This window comes from Sander lucioperca, chromosome 19, assembly GCF_008315115.2.
Source record: "Sander lucioperca isolate FBNREF2018 chromosome 19, SLUC_FBN_1.2, whole genome shotgun sequence".
In the NCBI taxonomy this organism is placed as follows: Eukaryota; Metazoa; Chordata; class Actinopteri; order Perciformes; family Percidae; genus Sander; species Sander lucioperca.
The window spans coordinates 30,504,233-30,522,654 of NC_050191.1; the positions used below are offsets into that span (position 1 = coordinate 30,504,233).

The 18,422-nt window shown below is 42.1% G+C and overlaps 2 protein-coding genes across 2 annotated transcripts in view; both read left to right on the top strand.

Annotated features, from left to right (window-relative positions):
• LOC116045413 overlaps positions 1-18,422 on the top strand; it is a 977,204-nt gene that overhangs the window by 934,482 nt on the left and 24,300 nt on the right. The gene's annotated exons all lie outside the window — the stretch shown is intronic.
• On the top strand, positions 1,591-5,605 carry insm1a (insulinoma-associated 1a). The gene is made up of 2 exons (XM_031293054.2): positions 1,591-1,758; positions 1,841-5,605. The coding sequence occupies exon 2, from the start codon at positions 3,434-3,436 to the stop codon at positions 4,778-4,780; it is 1,347 nt and encodes a 448-aa protein (XP_031148914.1). The 5' UTR covers positions 1,591-1,758; positions 1,841-3,433; the 3' UTR covers positions 4,781-5,605.

Below are 18,422 nucleotides of genomic sequence, written 5' to 3' on the forward strand. Positions count from 1 at the left end.
AACGCGCACGGAGATGAGAAGGGTATGTATAGACTTATCTAACTCTGGGGGTTATGGTGAATAAGACAAAGTCCCAATAAGTCGGCGTGTTCCTTTAAAAACATTGCTCTGTAGCCCGCAGCTGATCTCTGCTGCAGGCTGGAGGCTCCAGGATACATTAGCAGCTGCTAGCATAACACACCACAATCTCCTGACTGAACGGTCAGCGGTCAAGTTGCATTGTGGGTGATGGAGGCGCCATCTTTTGACATGGAAGAAGGATGTGTGGTGTCAAAAAGACTATCTCTGGTTCGGCTTTGTCAATTTTAATCATTTTTCTGTCCATCATGAGTTTGACGATGTTAAGGGAGTGTGATATAAATCGGCAGGTTCCTCTTTATATGCAGACGTCAGATTGATATCGTTCTTCTCTAACTCTTGTAGTGAAAGGAAATGAGCATTATTTTCCAAGAATGTTGAATTATTCATACATGGCTCTCACAGGACGGCGATGCTTCAAACATCGTACAGGAATATGATTCATCGCTGCAGATTAAACTACCCAACAGTATATAAAGGAGTTCAAATGAGCACAACCTCAAAATCTACAGCAGGAAAATGCAACAAATACATTAATGCAGCAGTGATATTAATCCAGAAACATCCGATAGAAGAGGAAAACACTGACAGGGAACATTTCACTGCATTTTAATGAAAATACTGTCACTCAAGCAAGGTTTTGAATGCTTCTACTGCAGTAAAGGATCTGAATACTTATTTCTAAAGTTATGTTAAAGTCACTGAAAGATTCTTTGGTATGTCAAGTCCTTTTGATTTGTTCCTTAATTTGATCAAATTATTTTTTTCTCATGTACACGTAAAATTGTCTTAGCTCCCTACTTTGATGTTTATCTGAGTATGGGAACTAACTCATGATGCACAGAAAATAGTTTAATACAAGTAAAATGAGAAGATCTGACTCCTCTGTTTTGTATTTCCACAGACCTCTCCTCCATAAAGTGCCAACTGTAACTGTGAGTATGACTCTGCAGCAGCATGACCAATCGCGGCTCGTATAGCGGCTGGAGATGAAAGCTTTTTGGGGGGAGGAGGAGAAGGAGGGGGAGGGTGCAGGGTGTCACTCTACAGCTGTATGCTAATGAGGCTGAGCTGAAGCCTGTCCGGAAAATAACCGCACACACAACAACATATGTCTGCACCTACAAACAACCCCCAGGCTGAGAGAAACGCACACACACACACACACACACACTCTGCTGGTGTCCACATATAAAGTCACATATTATAGGATAAAAACAACCAGATTATCCTGAATTGTGTATGGGATTTTGAATCTTTTTTTAAGATACAATATAAATCCAAGATAAGATAAAAAGGACATGTATCATTAGTGGTATTTAGCTTCGAGCTATTAGTCACAAGTTACCTTTGTGTATTTTATCTGTTCAAATTGCATTATATGTGGTTTCAAAAACCGGTATATTGAGCAGTGTTTATTATATAGTTTTAAAATTGTTTTCACAAACTAAATGAAATGTTGAGCAAGACTTACCCACTGCCAGATAAATCTTTTAAAGTATTTTTTTTATTATCTCGTATTGAGTCCTAAAAGTCAAAACGGATCAAAGATGAACTTGTTTCAGGATTTTGGTCTAAGTTAGTATCCTAAGCTTGAAAAACAAGACAGAATATGGCAGGTTGCTGCACTAGAATCAAGTCAAATGACTTGTCGATTCAGGAAAATTCTTGAAACAAGTTGTTTTAGATTGGAAACAGGTTGAAATGATCCCACCACACTGGCTAATTTGTTGACTTTTTATTAAGAAAATATGACTTGAAGGACTCAATAATGGACAAAAGGTGTCTGGTGAGTTTTTACTTCAGAGGAAACCAAATTTGAAAGCACAAACCCATGAAAATGGAGGGGAAAAAAACAAGAATTATGATTATATTGATGATATTATGATGAGATAACAGTATAGCATTTGGGTGGTACTTGATTGTATTTCAGTTCCGAGTTTGAACACCCTAACAGTCAAACTGATCCTGAGCTTCAACGCTGAGACATCAACTGAAACCTGCTGCTTTCCATCAACGTGCGCACAAACGTTCCTTCATTTTAAACCATTTAGAGCTCAGCACCGACCCTGGTCACATCCCATCATCCCTCACGGTGGAGGACAGACTCATATCTGACCTGCAGGAATTGGGTTTGCTGTGTTTTAACTCGCAGATAATCTCGGTTTGCCCCATTTGGTGACACAGAAAGAGCGCACTGATTACGCACAGCACGCGCCGACGTATCTGGGGGCCAGATTGCTTTTGGGGGCCCCCACTACTTCTTTTTTTTTTTTTTTTTTCCTCAACTGTGCAATTTCCTTTTCAATACGGCGGGTCTACAGATTGCACAAGCGAAGCCATTGTGATGCAAAGCAGGAAACCCTCCTCTCGCTATTAATTATGTATGCGCAAAATGACGGATTCATATGTCCGGAGTTAACTGTCACGCCAGCGCACATGCTGCCGGGCCACAGGGGTTTGCCATTTGGTTATGAAGCTGGTCGAATTTAATTCCATCATTCAGTGCGTAAAAGCGCGTTTCAAATCTTGAGTTGTCCTGGAAAGTCGTTAAATGTCTTGAATTTTAAAATCTGAACAGCAAGTCCTGCACAGTCCTGAAAAAAAAAACGGTTCAATTATGTGTTCTGAAAACCCGAGCTCATACATTTTAACTTGAATTTACAAAATTGGTTCTACATTTCCGTATAACTTTTTCTGCGCCTTCCCTCTCTGGAGCTCAATTTCCAGCTTTCAGTTCTACATTTTCCACTTTTACTCATTGTTTTTTCTAATCACTTCTTCTTGACATCGTTTATGTGGACGGGTGTCTCCTTCTTGAACAAATCAGAGCGCCCCCCCCCCCCAATCCAACAGAGACACACAAAGCCGGGGCACGTGTAGATTTCTTTACAAACGCATCAGACCGTAAAAGTAGGAGGCTCCTGGCGTGTGCCCGGGTCGTGTGTGTGTGTGTGTGTGTGTGTGTGTGTGTGTGTGTGCGCGCGCGCGTGTGAAGTACAATAAAACCCTCAGGTACATCTGCTTTGCAATCTGCAAACCCCCACCCCTCATGCATCAGCCTCTCCATCCTCCCACACCCACTCCCCAAATCCACTGGGAGAACTCGGCTCCTTTTGATTGGTCGGGGATGAGTCAACGAGGGGGGGACGGGAACAATGTCATCATGTCGCTTTAAAAAGAGTGCAGCTATGTTGTGGTGAAAGCACCTCGGGAGGAGAACAGAGGATCAATAGCAGCAGGAAACGACAACAAAAAGACGCATCAGATGTTTCTGTCCGCGCGCGGCTGAAAGTGGATTTCTTCTCCCCGCAGCAGCATCCAAAGTGCCTTCAGCTCTCCGTCCAGCGTTAAAATGCCGAGAGGATTTTTGGTGAAAAGGAACAAGAAACCAAACCCGGTGTCCTACCGGGTTCGCTCCGACGAAGAGGACGCGCAGCAAACAGCGGCTATTAATGCGCCGCCGCTGCTGCCCTCCTGCGCGCCTCTCGCCTCCATCCCGGTGCGCGCACAGACGCCGACGCCCACCTGCGGGGCTGCTGCCACGGCACCGGAGCATGTAGCCAGACCTGTGCAATTCGGGAACCCGGAGGCGGTGTATCAGGCGCTCTACAGCCCCACCCGCCCCGTTAGCCACGACTACGACCGCTCCTACTTCGAGAGACGCTTCAACCTCGGATCACCGGTTTCCGCGGAGTCTTTCCCCGCACCAGCAGCGCTCCCCGCGTTGGACCACCTCTTTGCCCCAGTGGACCTGAAAATCGGCTCCAGCAACAGCAACCGCACCGAAGCCAGCGCCACATCCACCGCGACGCTCCCCATCGCCCGTACCAAACGGCCGTCCAGCGACACCGAGCGCAAAGGCAAACCGCAGTCCAAGAAAACCAAAGCCATCCGGAAACTGCACTTTGAGGATGATGTCACCACGTCTCCGGTCCTCGGACTCAAGATTAAAGAGGCTCCGGTGGACCAGAAGCCTCCCAGACCGCAGCTGCCCGGAGGGGACAACGTCCCGCTGGGCGAGTTCGTGTGCCAGCTGTGCCGCGAGGCGTACGCGGACCCGTTGGCTCTGGCGCAGCACAAGTGCTCCAGGATAGTCCGGGTTGAGTACAGGTGTCCTGAGTGTGACAAGGTGTTCAGCTGCCCGGCTAACCTCGCCTCGCACCGGCGGTGGCACAAACCGAAGCCGCAGAGCGGATCCTCTGGTGGGCAACACTTGGAGAGCGACAAGGCGGCTGCCTCCGGTAAGACAGCGTCGGATGAAACGAAGGATACTAGTGACAGGGACACACCCAGCCCCGGGCCGTCCGAGTCCGGCTCAGAGGAAGGGCTGTATGATTGTAATCACTGTGGGAAAAAGTTTAAACGCCAGGCGTACCTGCGGAAGCACCTTGCGTCCCAGCACGGCTCCCCAAAACCGGCAGAGGACGAGGACGCGTCTGCCTGCGAGCAGAGCGCGGCGCCGCTAAACCTGAGCGCCTCCGCCTGCCACATGTGTCCGGTCTGCGGGGAGAACTTCTCCAACAGAGGCAGCCAGGAGCGGCACATCCGCCTGCTGCACTCCTCGCAGGTCTACCCGTGCAAATACTGCCCTGCCGTGTTTTACAGCTCCCCGGGACTCACCAGACACATCAACAAATGCCACCCGTCCGAGAACCGGCAGGTGATCCTGCTGCAGATGCCGCTCCGCCCCGCCTGCTGATCCGGGAATAAAGGCTGCTTTCACTGTCAGATACAAGCCTTGTTCCTGAGAGGATTTTAGGGTCACACTGCAAAAATATCCGTTTGAAAAAAAAAAAAAAAAAAGAAGCTTGGGCTCCTAAAACCTTCATTTTGTTCATTTATTTTTTTTAAATCAAGGGGAAAATACATGGCACTTTGGTGAGAAGCTGTAACTCTGGTTGACTTCACTGTTGATGGGAGTGCTTTATTTTCTCTCTAGTTTCAATTATTTGGTAGAAAAAAAAAAACAACACAAAATTCCTTTAACAATCTGCCAGTTGTTTTTTTTTTTTTTTTGGTCTTATTTTGGGACGTTGATTCAAGCAAATGCACAAATCATAAAAGAATAAAGAGGAATGATTCCTGGCATCCCCATTTTTAGGCATGTTTTGACAACTCGTTGAAGCAGAAGAACCGAAAGGATATTTTTTGCAACGTAACTCCTACAGCAAACAATGTGACTCACACGCACCATATTTGTAGAGGTCAGAGGTCAGCCGCTCACCTGCAGCTGGCAGGGATTCAGTGCCTTGCTTAAGGACACTTCAGCAGGTTCTGGGTGTGTGTTTGAACCCTGGCCTTTATCTCTCTCCCCTTTACTTCAAACACTTAAAGCGTTAGACTGTTAATTTATTTTTCTAGCATCTCTGCACAAGTGCTATTAGCTTCTAGACCTAAGAGAGGGGACGACCTGTAGCCGACACAAAGCAGGACTCCCAGGCCTGAGAAGACCTTCAATCTCATCACTCTGATTAGCTTTAACATAGCTTGTGGATCTGTGGATCAGTAGCTGTTGCCTGAAAACTAAAAAAAGAGTACAAACTAGTGTAGCCGGTAATGCCTTTTGGATTAGAAACTCCTGCTGTAAAACTGCCTTAAACTGATCTGATTGTCTTTTGATTACTTATTTATCACTGGCTGGGTACGATATGATTACTATTTTTTACAAAGCCTTCTGTATAACCACTATACAGTATATCTTAACTGCTTTCTTTCTATTTATTTATGTATTTATTAAGTTATTTGTGTAAATTATTGCTCTGTGTGCTCTGTGATCTGTTGCCGTGTGTTTTTATGATGTAGCCAAATTTATTTTCTTTAATTTATATTTAAAAAAGAAAGAAAGAAAAAGAAATGGTGCAAGGAGGGCGGTGTGCTCAAGTGACATCTTAGCAATCAACGAGTTTTATCAGCCGCTCCTGAATGAATACATAACTGAATTGCAATCATTGATTTTATTTTTATTTATTTATTTTGTTTGGTTGGTTTGTAGCTCTTATACTGCTTTGGATGTTTCTGCAGTATTTTGCTAAATGTCCAAAAATAATAAAAACCAAACTGAGAAACAGTTTTTGTTCCGTCTTATTTGTCTTTTGCAGGTTTTCAAACATACATGTACATAAATGTATTTGACAGCTGGATTTAAACCCCAAATCAACTTAAATGCTGCTTAAAAACCAAATATTTCATCTTCGTACAGATTATAAAACAAAAACTCCTTTTATTTTATCTTTATTAATGATTTTTTTTTTGGGCCTAAAACTCAAAATCTTAAAACAGTCTAAAAATATCAGAATAAGCCTTTAAAAACAATGTGTTGCAAGTGGTGGAATGTAAATCAAATACTGTACTTAACTACCAATTTAAGGTACTTGTACTTTACTGGAGTATTTCCATTTTATGCCTCTCTATACTGTACTTCATCTTAACATCTCAGAGGGAATTACTGTACATTTTACACCACTTCATTGATAGTTGCTAGTTACTCTAAAACGTGCACATTATCGGCTGAGTACTTTTACTTTCAAGAACGTTTTTGCTAATAATACTTGTGTACTTTTACAGAAACAGGGCTTTTACTTGTAACAGAGTATCTCTACAGTGTGGTAGGTAACTTGTACTTGAGTAAAGTTTGCGAGTACTTCCTGTTGCATGGTAAAAAACCTCAGGGTCATTAAATTGCTGAATTCCCACCGAATAAACACATGGTGTCCTGAATGACAGTTAGACCCCTGAAAACAGCACGTCACGTGTGAAGGTATTTAGACAGATAACGTTCCATCCAGACATATCTGATGTCAGACTTTCTGTTTATTCTGATATATGACTGGCTTGGTTATCCCACACAACTTAAGACGAGTACAATATCACGTTTTACATCATATACCGTATCGCTGCCCCAACAAATTTGATGTTGGTAAAAAAAAGAAGACAAAACATGTTCATACACAACAGCAGCATGGAGGAACATTTGCTTATCGAGCAAAATATACAAAATGAAAGTAGAAACTAAGAGCGTTTATAGTATATTATGAACACAAGAACTAGAAAATACAACTAACTGTTAACTTACTAATTCTGTTTTATCCATTTCACATCCACATCACGTCCATTTTTTATATTTGGATGATTCATTATTGAATTGGGAAATGACATTGAGTTAAGCTTATAAATATGAAACATACTGTATGCTGTACACAGTGGTGGAAGAAGTATTTAGATCTTTTACTTTAACTTTATTTTTAGCAATATAACATTGTAAAATGTACCTAAGTAAAAAGGAAACTAAACTGGAGGAAAAGTAGCTAAAATAAGCTAAAACTATGCAGGTATGTACAAATAACTGACTCCAAAAGTTAAACATGACATCAGAGCTAAGTGACAGTGAACTGGTTTAGTTTCTCATCATGTTCTGTTTGTGGTTACGTGTAAATGTTACATGTAGAGAGGATAGTTTGTTTCCTACACACTGTAGAGTAAGCAGTTGTGTTTACCGGAGGTCAGAAGTCAGGTCAGAGGTTCAGCACTCAACAAACATTTCTGCATCTGAAAGACATTCCTGCAGTTCCTCTTTCTTCTCTTTCTCTTTCAGCCTTTCTAAAACAGATATATGGCTGCCTTCATCAGAGATGTTCTTCTGTAGTGGCAACTTTACTGTTCATCGTGTTTTGCTTTGGCTTTAATTTCCCCAGTAACGTGTAAAGAACTTGTATAAAGTAACCTGACTTACCGCCACATCTGTGGTTTCTTCAGCGATCCAAACTGGTCTGTTGTTGGGGCGAGAGGCGAAGTCCCTCCTCTTCCGGTTGACCACCATGGGGCCCTTTTTTGGAAAAAAAACTATGTACGTTAGTGAACCGTGAGAGACAAATAATCTTTGATCCCGTTTGAATTGAGCCATGAATTACACGTTTGTCAATTTAAAAGATTATTTTGCAGTGAAAGGAAGTCTCAGTTTGATGGAGCAGGGTTCAACAATTAGGATTGTCCGATGGCCCGGGGCAAGTTAAACGCCACTTTAGGCAAGCAAAACGCTTGGTCAGGTGCCTTTGGTGTTGTTATTGATGCTAAAAGTCTCCTTTAGCATCATATCTAAACACGCTTTATCTAAACGCGCTTGGTCGGGACTATTGGCGTCACTTTTGACGCAGTTAAGGAAAAGTGGTTGGGTTCAGGAAACGTGACCCATCCACCACCCCAACCAACCTCCCTATGCGGATTTTCGGTCTTTCATACTATTGCTACCGTAGTCGCTCTTAGTGCTACGTCATCTTCAAACGCCATGTAGCTGCTGCTCTGCCCGTTACGTTCTACACACACGCTGAAGGGTGATTTTTGCGTCGTATCTGACGCTGACAGCCAATAATCAAGCGTCTGTATTTTACGAGTTAGGAGTGAGAACGGGTTGTGTGTATATATATATATATATATATATATATATATATATATATATATATATATATATATATATATATATATATAACCAGTTTGGGTATCATTGTATCATAATCCTTTGATTTGAATTTGCCATTGCCTAATCAAGAAATTAGGTTTTTTAAACATTTTTTTACACTTTTGATGTGATCAACATTTTACTTTCTTTCTTTCTTTCTTTTTGTTTACTTTTTTAACTTTTTTTTTTAACTTTTTTTTTTATTTTTTGACGTTTTTTGACGTTTTAATGTTTTTTTTACTTCTTTTTTTTTCCAAAGTCTGACTCTTTTTTTCGATATTTTTTGATGTTTTTATTTTTAAGGGGCCAGTAAAAATTGACTTATGTCAAGTAGAATTTTTTTTTACTTGCCCGACCAGACAAGTGAAAAAAAACCTTAGCGTTGAACCCTGTTGTGAAACCGCTAACTACGCTAACTACATCTCTCGTCTTGAACAATATACCCTCACCTTGCTAGCTAGCTAGCTAAATAACTTAGCTCTGTTCCACACACACGTAACGTTTTCTTACTGGATGTGTTTTATCCAGCGTCTTTTTATCAGCCAGAAGGTGAAAGAACGAGCAAGATGTCTCCTCGTGTGAGTAATGTTGCATCCCGGTACGAAACACAGGGGCATCGTAGCTTCAGCGAGACTAATATTAGCTCAACTGAGTTTTAAACGGAGGGTGAAATACCTGGTTGCTTGTGATAACAGACTGTTAGCTAGAAGGCTAATGTAGCCGTGAGTGTTCGCTAGCTGTGCTAATGTTCTCAGCTCTGCTGCTGTTTAGTAATAAATATCATAAAATGAGTGTGTTATAACGTCACTTACGCGACTTTTGGGTGTCTCTTTAATTACGTATTTTCACAGTCTTACACTTCAACAGTTTTACGACAAACTGAGACTTTCCTGACTTGGAAAACTATCTTTTAAATGGATAAATGTACAATTCACGGCTCAATTCAAACTGCATCAATAGATAATTAGTCTCTCGTTAACTACCGTTCATGTTTTATTCCCAAAAAAAGGTCCCATGGTTGTCCACTGAGGGGACAGACTTCGCCTCTCTAATGACATCCGTTTGAGCCAGTTTGGAGCAACAATGAAACAATCCGAGTGTTGTAGGCAGGATTATGAATGTACCAAAAACAATGGCTATTCATGAAAAATGGTGACAAAAAATGGCAACAAGCGTGGAGGAAATTGACTCAGCTGTTCAGGTTTGTTACTGCAACACATTCTCACTCCCATCGCGTAAAATACAGACGCTTGGTCAGGTGCCTTTGGCGTTATTGACGCTAAAAGTCTCCTTTAGCGTCATATCTAAACGCGCTTTATCTAAATGCTCTGGGTCGGGACTATTGGCGTCACTTTTTACGCAGTTAGGTTAAGGAAAAGGTCGTGGGTGGGCTTATAAAAAGGTACGTTTCCATGACACGCGGAACAAGAATGGGACAGTTGGGTTTAAGAAAATAAGAATGGGACAGTTGGGTTTAAGAAAATAAGAATGGGACAGTTGGGTTTAGGAAACATGACACGCGGGACATAATCCCTGGTCTCCGGGGTGAAAGTCCTGTGACCCATCCACCACCCCAACCAACCTCCCTATGCGGATTTTCGGGCTTTCATACTACTCGCTACTTAATACTACGTCATCTTACAGCGCCGTGTAGCTGCTGGTCTCCCCAGTGCGTTCTACACACACGATGAAGGGTGATTTTTACGTTGTATCTGACGCTGACAGCCACTGCCCAAACGTTCGTATTTCACGAGTTCGGAGTGAGAACGGGTTGGTTACTAACAACCCTTAAATTGCAGGTTTTTTTTGATCGACATGGAAACGTTAACTTACAGTGAAAGTGCAAGTTTTGAACCCTTTAAACATTTTCAGTTCTACGACACTGAACATTACTAACTGCCATTTCCAAAACTCAGTACAAACTTCATGGCCTTCCTTTTAATTTAATCACTTGTTGATTTATATTGAAAACGTCTTCTGAGATTGTTAATTGATTATTTGCATTGACATGAATTTTAAATGTCAATTAATAATTCCATTTCGTCTTTTTGTCCTGAATAAATGAATGAGCTTTTAATGGATTCCCTTTCGCATCGACTCTTAAAAGGCTTTTTTACTTTTATCTGTTCCATTTACTAATGTCACCTCTCAGATCAAACCTCCTGATTCATGTGTCTCCCGCTGTAACATTTGGTGATTTCCAACTCTGACAATGAACACTTGTCGTTTTATGCCAATATTCTTTCATTGAATCAAGAGCTTTTGAATCATACCACATCTTCATCAGCAGATGGAGTTTGACGGCATACTGTGAAAATGTAGATGTTGAATTTTAAAAATGGAATTCATTCATTTGCCAGAAGTTGTACAACATTTACAGACAGAACAAATGTTGATCGAAACAAACTCATCTTTCTTACAACATCTGGATGGAAACCTTTTGTCTCACACTTTCACCTTAACCCCTACTACACACCATCACACATACGCTGACACTTTCTCCCCATCTCTAGCTCTTAAAACACACACACATACATACACAGAGGCAGGCCATCAGTCTGTGTCTCCCTCCTTGTGTGGCTCTGGCAGGTGTAAGCCAGCTGGGGAGCAGACTGCAGATAAGAGCTATAGATAACACACACACACACACACACACACACACACACACACACACACACACACACTCTGTCTCTATAATGGACCACAACAGTGTTTCCACAGGAATAAAGAGTCGGAGCTGAAAGCAGCAGCTGTCGCAGCGCCTTAAACAGAACATGTTTCACAGCCGAGCTACAACAGTAAATATTTAAGTATTCAAGATTACATGTTTCTTCAGTCTTTTTAGATGTATTGTCATGAAAATTTGTTCAGATATTCATGTTCCCCAGAGGATGAATCCTGAAAAGCACTTTGGTGATCCTCTGATTTTTCCTCTAGCGCCACCATTAGGTTTCACATTTCTGTTTTTTAGTGAAATATCTTAACAACTGTTGGATGACTTGCCAAGTTTAGTTCGCACATTCATGCTCCCCTCAGGATGAACTTTAACAACTTTGGTGAACCTTTAACTTTTTCATCTAGCGCCATCATCAGGTCAAACATTTTAATTTGTTCAGTACTTTATTTTATAACCAAATACCTGCAGAACTAAAGACATTCCCATCAGCCTCAGCTGTTATGTGCTTTGCATTTACTGCTAATTAGCAGTTCCTTGTATGGTTGGAGGACTTGTTGTCCCAAAGCTGTTGGATGTGATTGAGGTTCAGGGCTCTTGTGCAGACGTGTCAAAGTCTTCCACACCAAACTGGGTAAAGCATTTCTTTATCAGGCCATCAAAATCAAAATCATTGTTTTGGACGGCGATGAAAGACTTTTAGTTCGATGGAACCTGTTGCCCATTTGTGGAGGAGGTGCAGGTTTAGCCTCTAGTCCAGGGGTACGTCCCATGCGTCCAACTGCATCCCTGTTTCCTTGACTTGCATCCCTTCCTCGCATCTTAGTCCGTCCCACCAAGGAAGTATGGGAGAGATGCGAGGAAATCATGCGAGGAGAGAGGAATCAAGGAAATGTGTTTTTAGAGGGATCCTCTGAAGCGTCTCAATTCAATTCAATTCAATTTTTTTCAAATTTTTTTTTATAGTATCAAATCATAACAAGAGTTATCTCGAGACACTTTACAGATAGAGTAGTAGTAGTAGTTTTTTGTTAGGAAGAAACCTCGGACAGACCCAGACTCTTGGTAGGCGGTGTCTGACGGCACCGGTTGGGGATGTGATGAGTGGTGGCACTCATGAATTGTCTCGTGAATTAGTCAGCTGTATGGGTGGAGTTACTCCTCATTTCCACCGGTTGCGGAACGGCTGCGGAACGGCTCCGTGCTCTGCCGTCCGTCAATACCCACCAGGTCCGGATTTATTGCGGTACGGCTGCGGCCATGACTGACAGCTGAAGTCACGAGGACCCACTAGATCTCGCGAAATCACGTAGAATAGAACCACAAAACCAACAACAGTATGTTTCCATCCAGAGGAGTAGAGGGGAAACAACTCTGTGTTTTCAAGGTGTAGTGCAGGGAAATATGATCCGCTGTGAGCACGGTGTATTTTATTTTGAAAAGTAACCGGATGTTTTATTTTGTTTCTGTGCTCAACTTCCTGTCCCGCACAATCTGAATTGTGCTGAATTGAATGAATCTCCGGCGTCCGTCAAAAATAGTAGCTCTGCGTATCTGCTCTGGAGGGCTGCAGACTGACGGAGCTGGGACGCAGTCGGAACGCAGCCGTTTTGCAGTCAGTGGAAATACACACATTGACTATAATGGAAACCTAATGACTCCGCCGCCGTTCCGGAGCTGTTCCGCAACCGGTGGAAATTGGGGGTTAGCAAACGGCTTTCAGCTGCACGGCTTCCGGAAACGCTGCTCCTGTGTGTACTCAATCATAGCTCCTCAGAGATCCCTCCTCCATCCTCTATCCTCTATCGTCTATCCTCTATCTTTGCTCCTCCATCCTATATCCTCAGAGCGGGAATAAGAGCTTTGAGACGGCCTTTACGAAGGAGGGACAGAACAACTTCCGGTTTAGCAGAGCAGCGAGGAGATATCAAATAAGAGACTTGAGAAGCAGCCCAGGTCTTGTCCTTCAGAGTTTGTGAAAGGAAACTCTGAAAATGGCTTCATAGGTTGAATCAAAGCTAATATAGAAAGGAGACCAAGATTATTTATGCAAAAGTGTTTTTCCACTGTCTGTGATGCGTTCCGGTTTTGTTCCGTCCTCCGCAACCTCCACAATGAATGAAATTGCTGTTTCACGTCCTGCCCACGTGAAAATAGACCTGACGCGTATCTTTAGCGGAGCGGAGAGCCGCTTCACGTACGCTTCACGCACGCTTCTGGGACGCGCCGTGGCGCAGCTGGTGGAACATCAAGGATTGACTTGAATGGCCGCGATTGCTCGCAGGGCACACAAGGCAGCGCAGACGCGCCTGTTAGAAATTAGGGGTTACAGATGATTCCTCTAATGTGTCCTCGTATCACAGCTGCTCTGCTGTTTCCTCATCAGATCTGTTGCTGGTGGTTTTGCTTCGCTCTGTTCTGCTGTTGTGTGTTTTCTTCACTTGTTATCAGACATGAAAGCGACACGATGTGATTCGATTTGTCTGGTTTAATCAGACATCACTGCTCTCTAATGCTGTTAGTCCAGGACAGGGAGTAATGTTACACCATGTGTGTGTGTGTGTGTGTGTGTGTGTGTGTGTGTGTGTGTGTAGATAAATGACTCTGTTTTTGTTAGCCTCCAGCGTGTGGACGCACTTATACAAGATAAACAGCAACATTTGTCGACTTTAAAGCTTCTATTTTTGTATTTTAGCGTTACTCAGATGGAAAAGTGCCTTTAACAATGCCCATGTTTCTCAGCATTAAGACTGCATTTCCCATCAGCCCCATCCATCCATGCTGTTCCTTATCCCAATCATCCACCATTCCATCCTTCCACCCGTCCAATCATTCATCACCAATTCATCCATCATCAATCAGTCCACTAATCTATCCATACAACCAGCCAACAAACTATCCATCCATTCATCTGAGACTGTCCTCCCCTGAAAAAAATGCCCAAATAAGTTGTTTGTTCAAGCAGGAATTATGACTCAGTTATGTTTATAGTAGTCTTGCTTTGCCAGACCTTCCTCCACAGCGCTGTGTAGGAAAGTCTGGCTAGTCCACACAGCATTCTGGGATGGGCAAAAAACCTGCTCTGGTTTATTGGCATTTCTTTAAACCAATCACAATCATCTTGGGCGATGCTAAGCGCTGGACAGAGCCCTGGTGCCTCTGCAAAATAGCCTCGGGGAGGTACTTGTTTTGGTGGAACGTGTACGTTCAAAAGTTGTTTTAGTCGTGCAAGGTCATGGATATAGACTACGTTTATAGTGGCAAGACCGGGGTTTGTGTCCTGTTTGTAAATAAAAGTAAACGGCAAGTTTTTTTTTTTTACTTTACGTCACGTGCGTAACCAGAAGTGAAGTTACGTCTGATTTTAACCCAAACCACCATCTTTTTCTAAACTTAACTAAGTAGTTTTGGTGCCTAACCAAACCGTTACGTTCTCTGGTTTAGATATGAGGATGGAAAACGCTCCCGTGAGGCTAGGAATAAACAACTGATATTGCCGTGTGGTTTGAAGGACTTGTTGATTCACCTAGATTTCAAATTGAAATTATCCAATTAGGGCTCGGCAATATATCGATATTATATCTACATCGATATATGAGGCCAGATATCGTCTTGGATTTTGGATATCGTAATATCGTGATATGACACAAGTGTTGTCTTTTCCTGGTTTTAAAGGCTGCATTACAGTGAAGTGATTTAAGTTTCTCAACTTACCAGACTTACTAGCTGTTTTAATATTTGCCTTTATCCACTTATTCATTGTATCCACATTATTATTATTATTATTATTATTATTATTATTAGTGATTATTTATCTTAAATCTCAGTGTGAAAATATTTTGTGAAATCACCAATTGTCAACCCAACAATATCGTTTTTGTATGTATCTTTATGTATTTGGTCAAACTTATTGTGGTATTTGATTTTCTCCATATCGCCCAGCCCTACGTCCAATCCAATAAAAACCATGTCCAATTAGACACAAAAATAATAATCAATGTCTGGCCAGTATGGACTGTTTTTAAACAATTGTGATGATAAAATTGTCCTACAAGCACATTATTTAAACATAAAGACACATTTAAAATGTACTACGCTGTTTCCAGACTGTTTGGAGAATATAAATTCCTGATGTGTAGATGCTGAGTTACATCACACCAGCTCCCTCATCTCGGTCATCTATAACATGTCCTTGCATCTTTTCACCTCCTCCTCCTCCGCTCTGCCCTCCATCATGGCCGCTCTCTCGCTCTCTCTCTCTCTCTCTCTCTCTCTCTCCCAGCTGCCGCTCCCCTGCACGCGCCTCCTCTTATCTCCAACACGCTCAAACAAAAGAGACAAAAAAAGAAAAAGAAGAAAAAGGCAGGAGCAGACAGAGTAAACACCGGCCTTGCTCCGTAAGGCCGAGGGAAGTCAAACAAACGTCGGGGGCATTTTCCAGGCCGGCAGGTGTTGGTGTCAGAGGCAGGCGAGCGTGGCGTCGAGAGTCAACAAGTGAAACAAGCCAACACAAAGGAACAGTGTGGTTTAAGTGCAGATTAAGTTTTAGCTGTTGCTACTTGTAGAGTGGTTGTGACCTTTGTTCATTTCACATGCGGGTGCTGGAGTTAGAGCTTCAGTGCGTACATTTTTTATATTAAAGCTATAGCGCGTAGTTTTTGTCACCCCCATGAAGAATTCTAAGTAATGACAACAACACTGTCGGCGCGTCCACATGATTCAAGCCTTCCATAATCGTGCACCACCCCCACCCCTCCTCCACACAGTTACTAGTAGCCAAGGAGGACACGGAGGATTAAAAAAAACATGGACTCTTCAGAAGAGGTCATTATCTTCACTCGAGTTTCTGCGTGGGAAAGTCACCGTACGCCACAATCTTCTGAACATAACCATACTGAGAAATCCAGACTAGTCTTAATTAGCTTTATAGCAACTCATTTGGCAATGCCTTGAATGTAACGGACGTTCATTAATATCAAAGAGGTACGCATTAAAGCTTCAATGAACGTCTGTTACATTCAAGCTTGAGAATTTATCAATAAAGTAAACTAAAATGCATCGTGTAGATCCAGGCTGGACCTGCGACGTCACATCCAAGGTCAGAGTGTGCAGCTGATCAGCGTTGCAGAGCAGGATCCAGCTGGCTGTGATACCCATCTCCCCTCTAATTAGCAGGGCTCAAGTAAAACCTTAATCGCCTTGTTGACTTGAAAGGATCTCTGAGTGGGAAAGATAATTAACTCAGCACAGAGACACAGAGGACTTTCTGGACTACAGGAGTTGCAGCTGATGAAATGTAGCATAGTCTTTTTAATTTCTAGTGTCAAAAACTCGGCAAGAAATACATTTTATTGTCAACGCTTTTCCTACTTCAGATGCAAACAACATTTGGATTTATTCTAAAGCTCTTCTTTGATTAGATCTGGCAAATGCCGCATGCACATATCTGGTAAATGTATCTTTATTTAGAGGAACAGTTTTCTCTCTCTACACACACACACACACACACACACACACACACTTACTGGTTTACATGTTGGATGAGGACCATTTTAAAATAATCACTTGTGGGGACCACCCTTTCTAAAGGTGCTAGATGTATGAAACACACACACACACACACACACACAATTAACACACACAGGTGTAACTGTTTGTCTGGTTGCCTGTACACAGCATGGATTAGTTTGGTTCATGTGTGCGTTGTGTTGGAATGAGATACAGTATGTCTCAGTGAAGTTTTAGACAACCTAACTCGAGTGTCAGCAGCTACATTGAGAAGGAACAATCTTTAGTTTTCTTTATTTATTTTTTTTTTTTGTGGCATTTTTAGGCCTTTATTTTTGACAGGACAGTTTTGAGCTTCATCAGGTCGGAACCAAACCTGCGGCCGCTGCGTCGAGCACTGAGCCTCTGTATATGGGAAATTCTTTTTAGCTCAGGTGTTCATCTTATAGCTGTGTTAATAGAGCTGGGTACCAAATTCAGTACTTTTTTAGGTACCAGAATTTAAACACATAAAGAAGTAGATCTCATCAGCGTCAGTGAGCCAATAAGCACGCAGCATGTCTGTGATTGGCTGTCTAACGTTACACGTCGTAAGGACACGCAGGAAAAACTCTACGATACACAGAGCCGACTCACGTAGCAGGGGCTGAAAAATAAATAAAAAGATTTGTGCTGTAATGTATGATGTTGTAACTTATTTTTGTTTTAAAAAATTGGTATCGAAAAAAGTATTGTTTAGGAACCGGTATCGAAGTCATGGTATCGGTATCGGTACTGGTATAGAATATTTTTTAACGATACCCAGCCCTATGTGTTAATGCACCCAAATTGTTTTTTCAGAAATTATATTTAAACTCCCTGAATGGATGGTTGTTTGATTTTCTTAACTTCAAAAACTTAAATCACAAACTATCTGCAAACAAGACAAGAACCTGAGCAGATTCACTCCCATCTTTCAGTACTGGACAGTTTTTAACATTTGGTTCGATTGGTCACAGCACTTCATACAAAAAACACCCACATAGGTTGTTTGTTCAAGCAGCAATTGCAACTCATCTTTATGATTATAGTGGCGGCGCCCTCTAGTGGCTGTAGTAGTTATGACGGGAGCAAATCTTTATTATCAACACAGTATTATTACCATTGACATATATAAAATGGACCAACAGATCCCATTGCTTTGGACGGAGACCAGTGAAGGATATTAGAAGCACTTTTCGGTATATGTAAGGAGATAACATAGGCACAGGCTAATTATTGCTAACTAAAATGCTAGTTAACATTAGTAATTAAACTTAAACAGCTAATGTGAGTCAAAACTGGCTGCGAGCTTCTCCTGTACTGTACAGTAATTTCTCTACTGTGCCACAGTAAGACGCATGGTTATGACACAATCGTTAGCCTATTTTTACAAAAATGCCTGCTTAACGTGAGGTACAAGGCATTGGAGCCTTTTATACATTGTCGTGTTTCTTTAGAAATAAACAATGGACAAATAGAGTCTTTAAACGCTTCAGATGTAAAGTTATTCGCTGTCAAAGTGGCGCCAAAATGAATGGCAGTCAATGGAATGCTAACGGGAGGTGAGCGCTTGTTAGCATGAAAATGGCGCCATAGGTGCTATGCGTTCCGAGGAGAAGCTTACCCCCTTGATTATTACAACACAATAAAACGTTATAGTACAGGGAGTATTTTCACAATGTGCAC

Excerpts from the sequence above, each read along its gene's own strand:
- insm1a (XM_031293054.2), top strand. The coding sequence starts at position 3,434 with ATGCCGAGAGGATTTTTGGTGAAAAGGAACAAGAAACCAAACCCGGTG.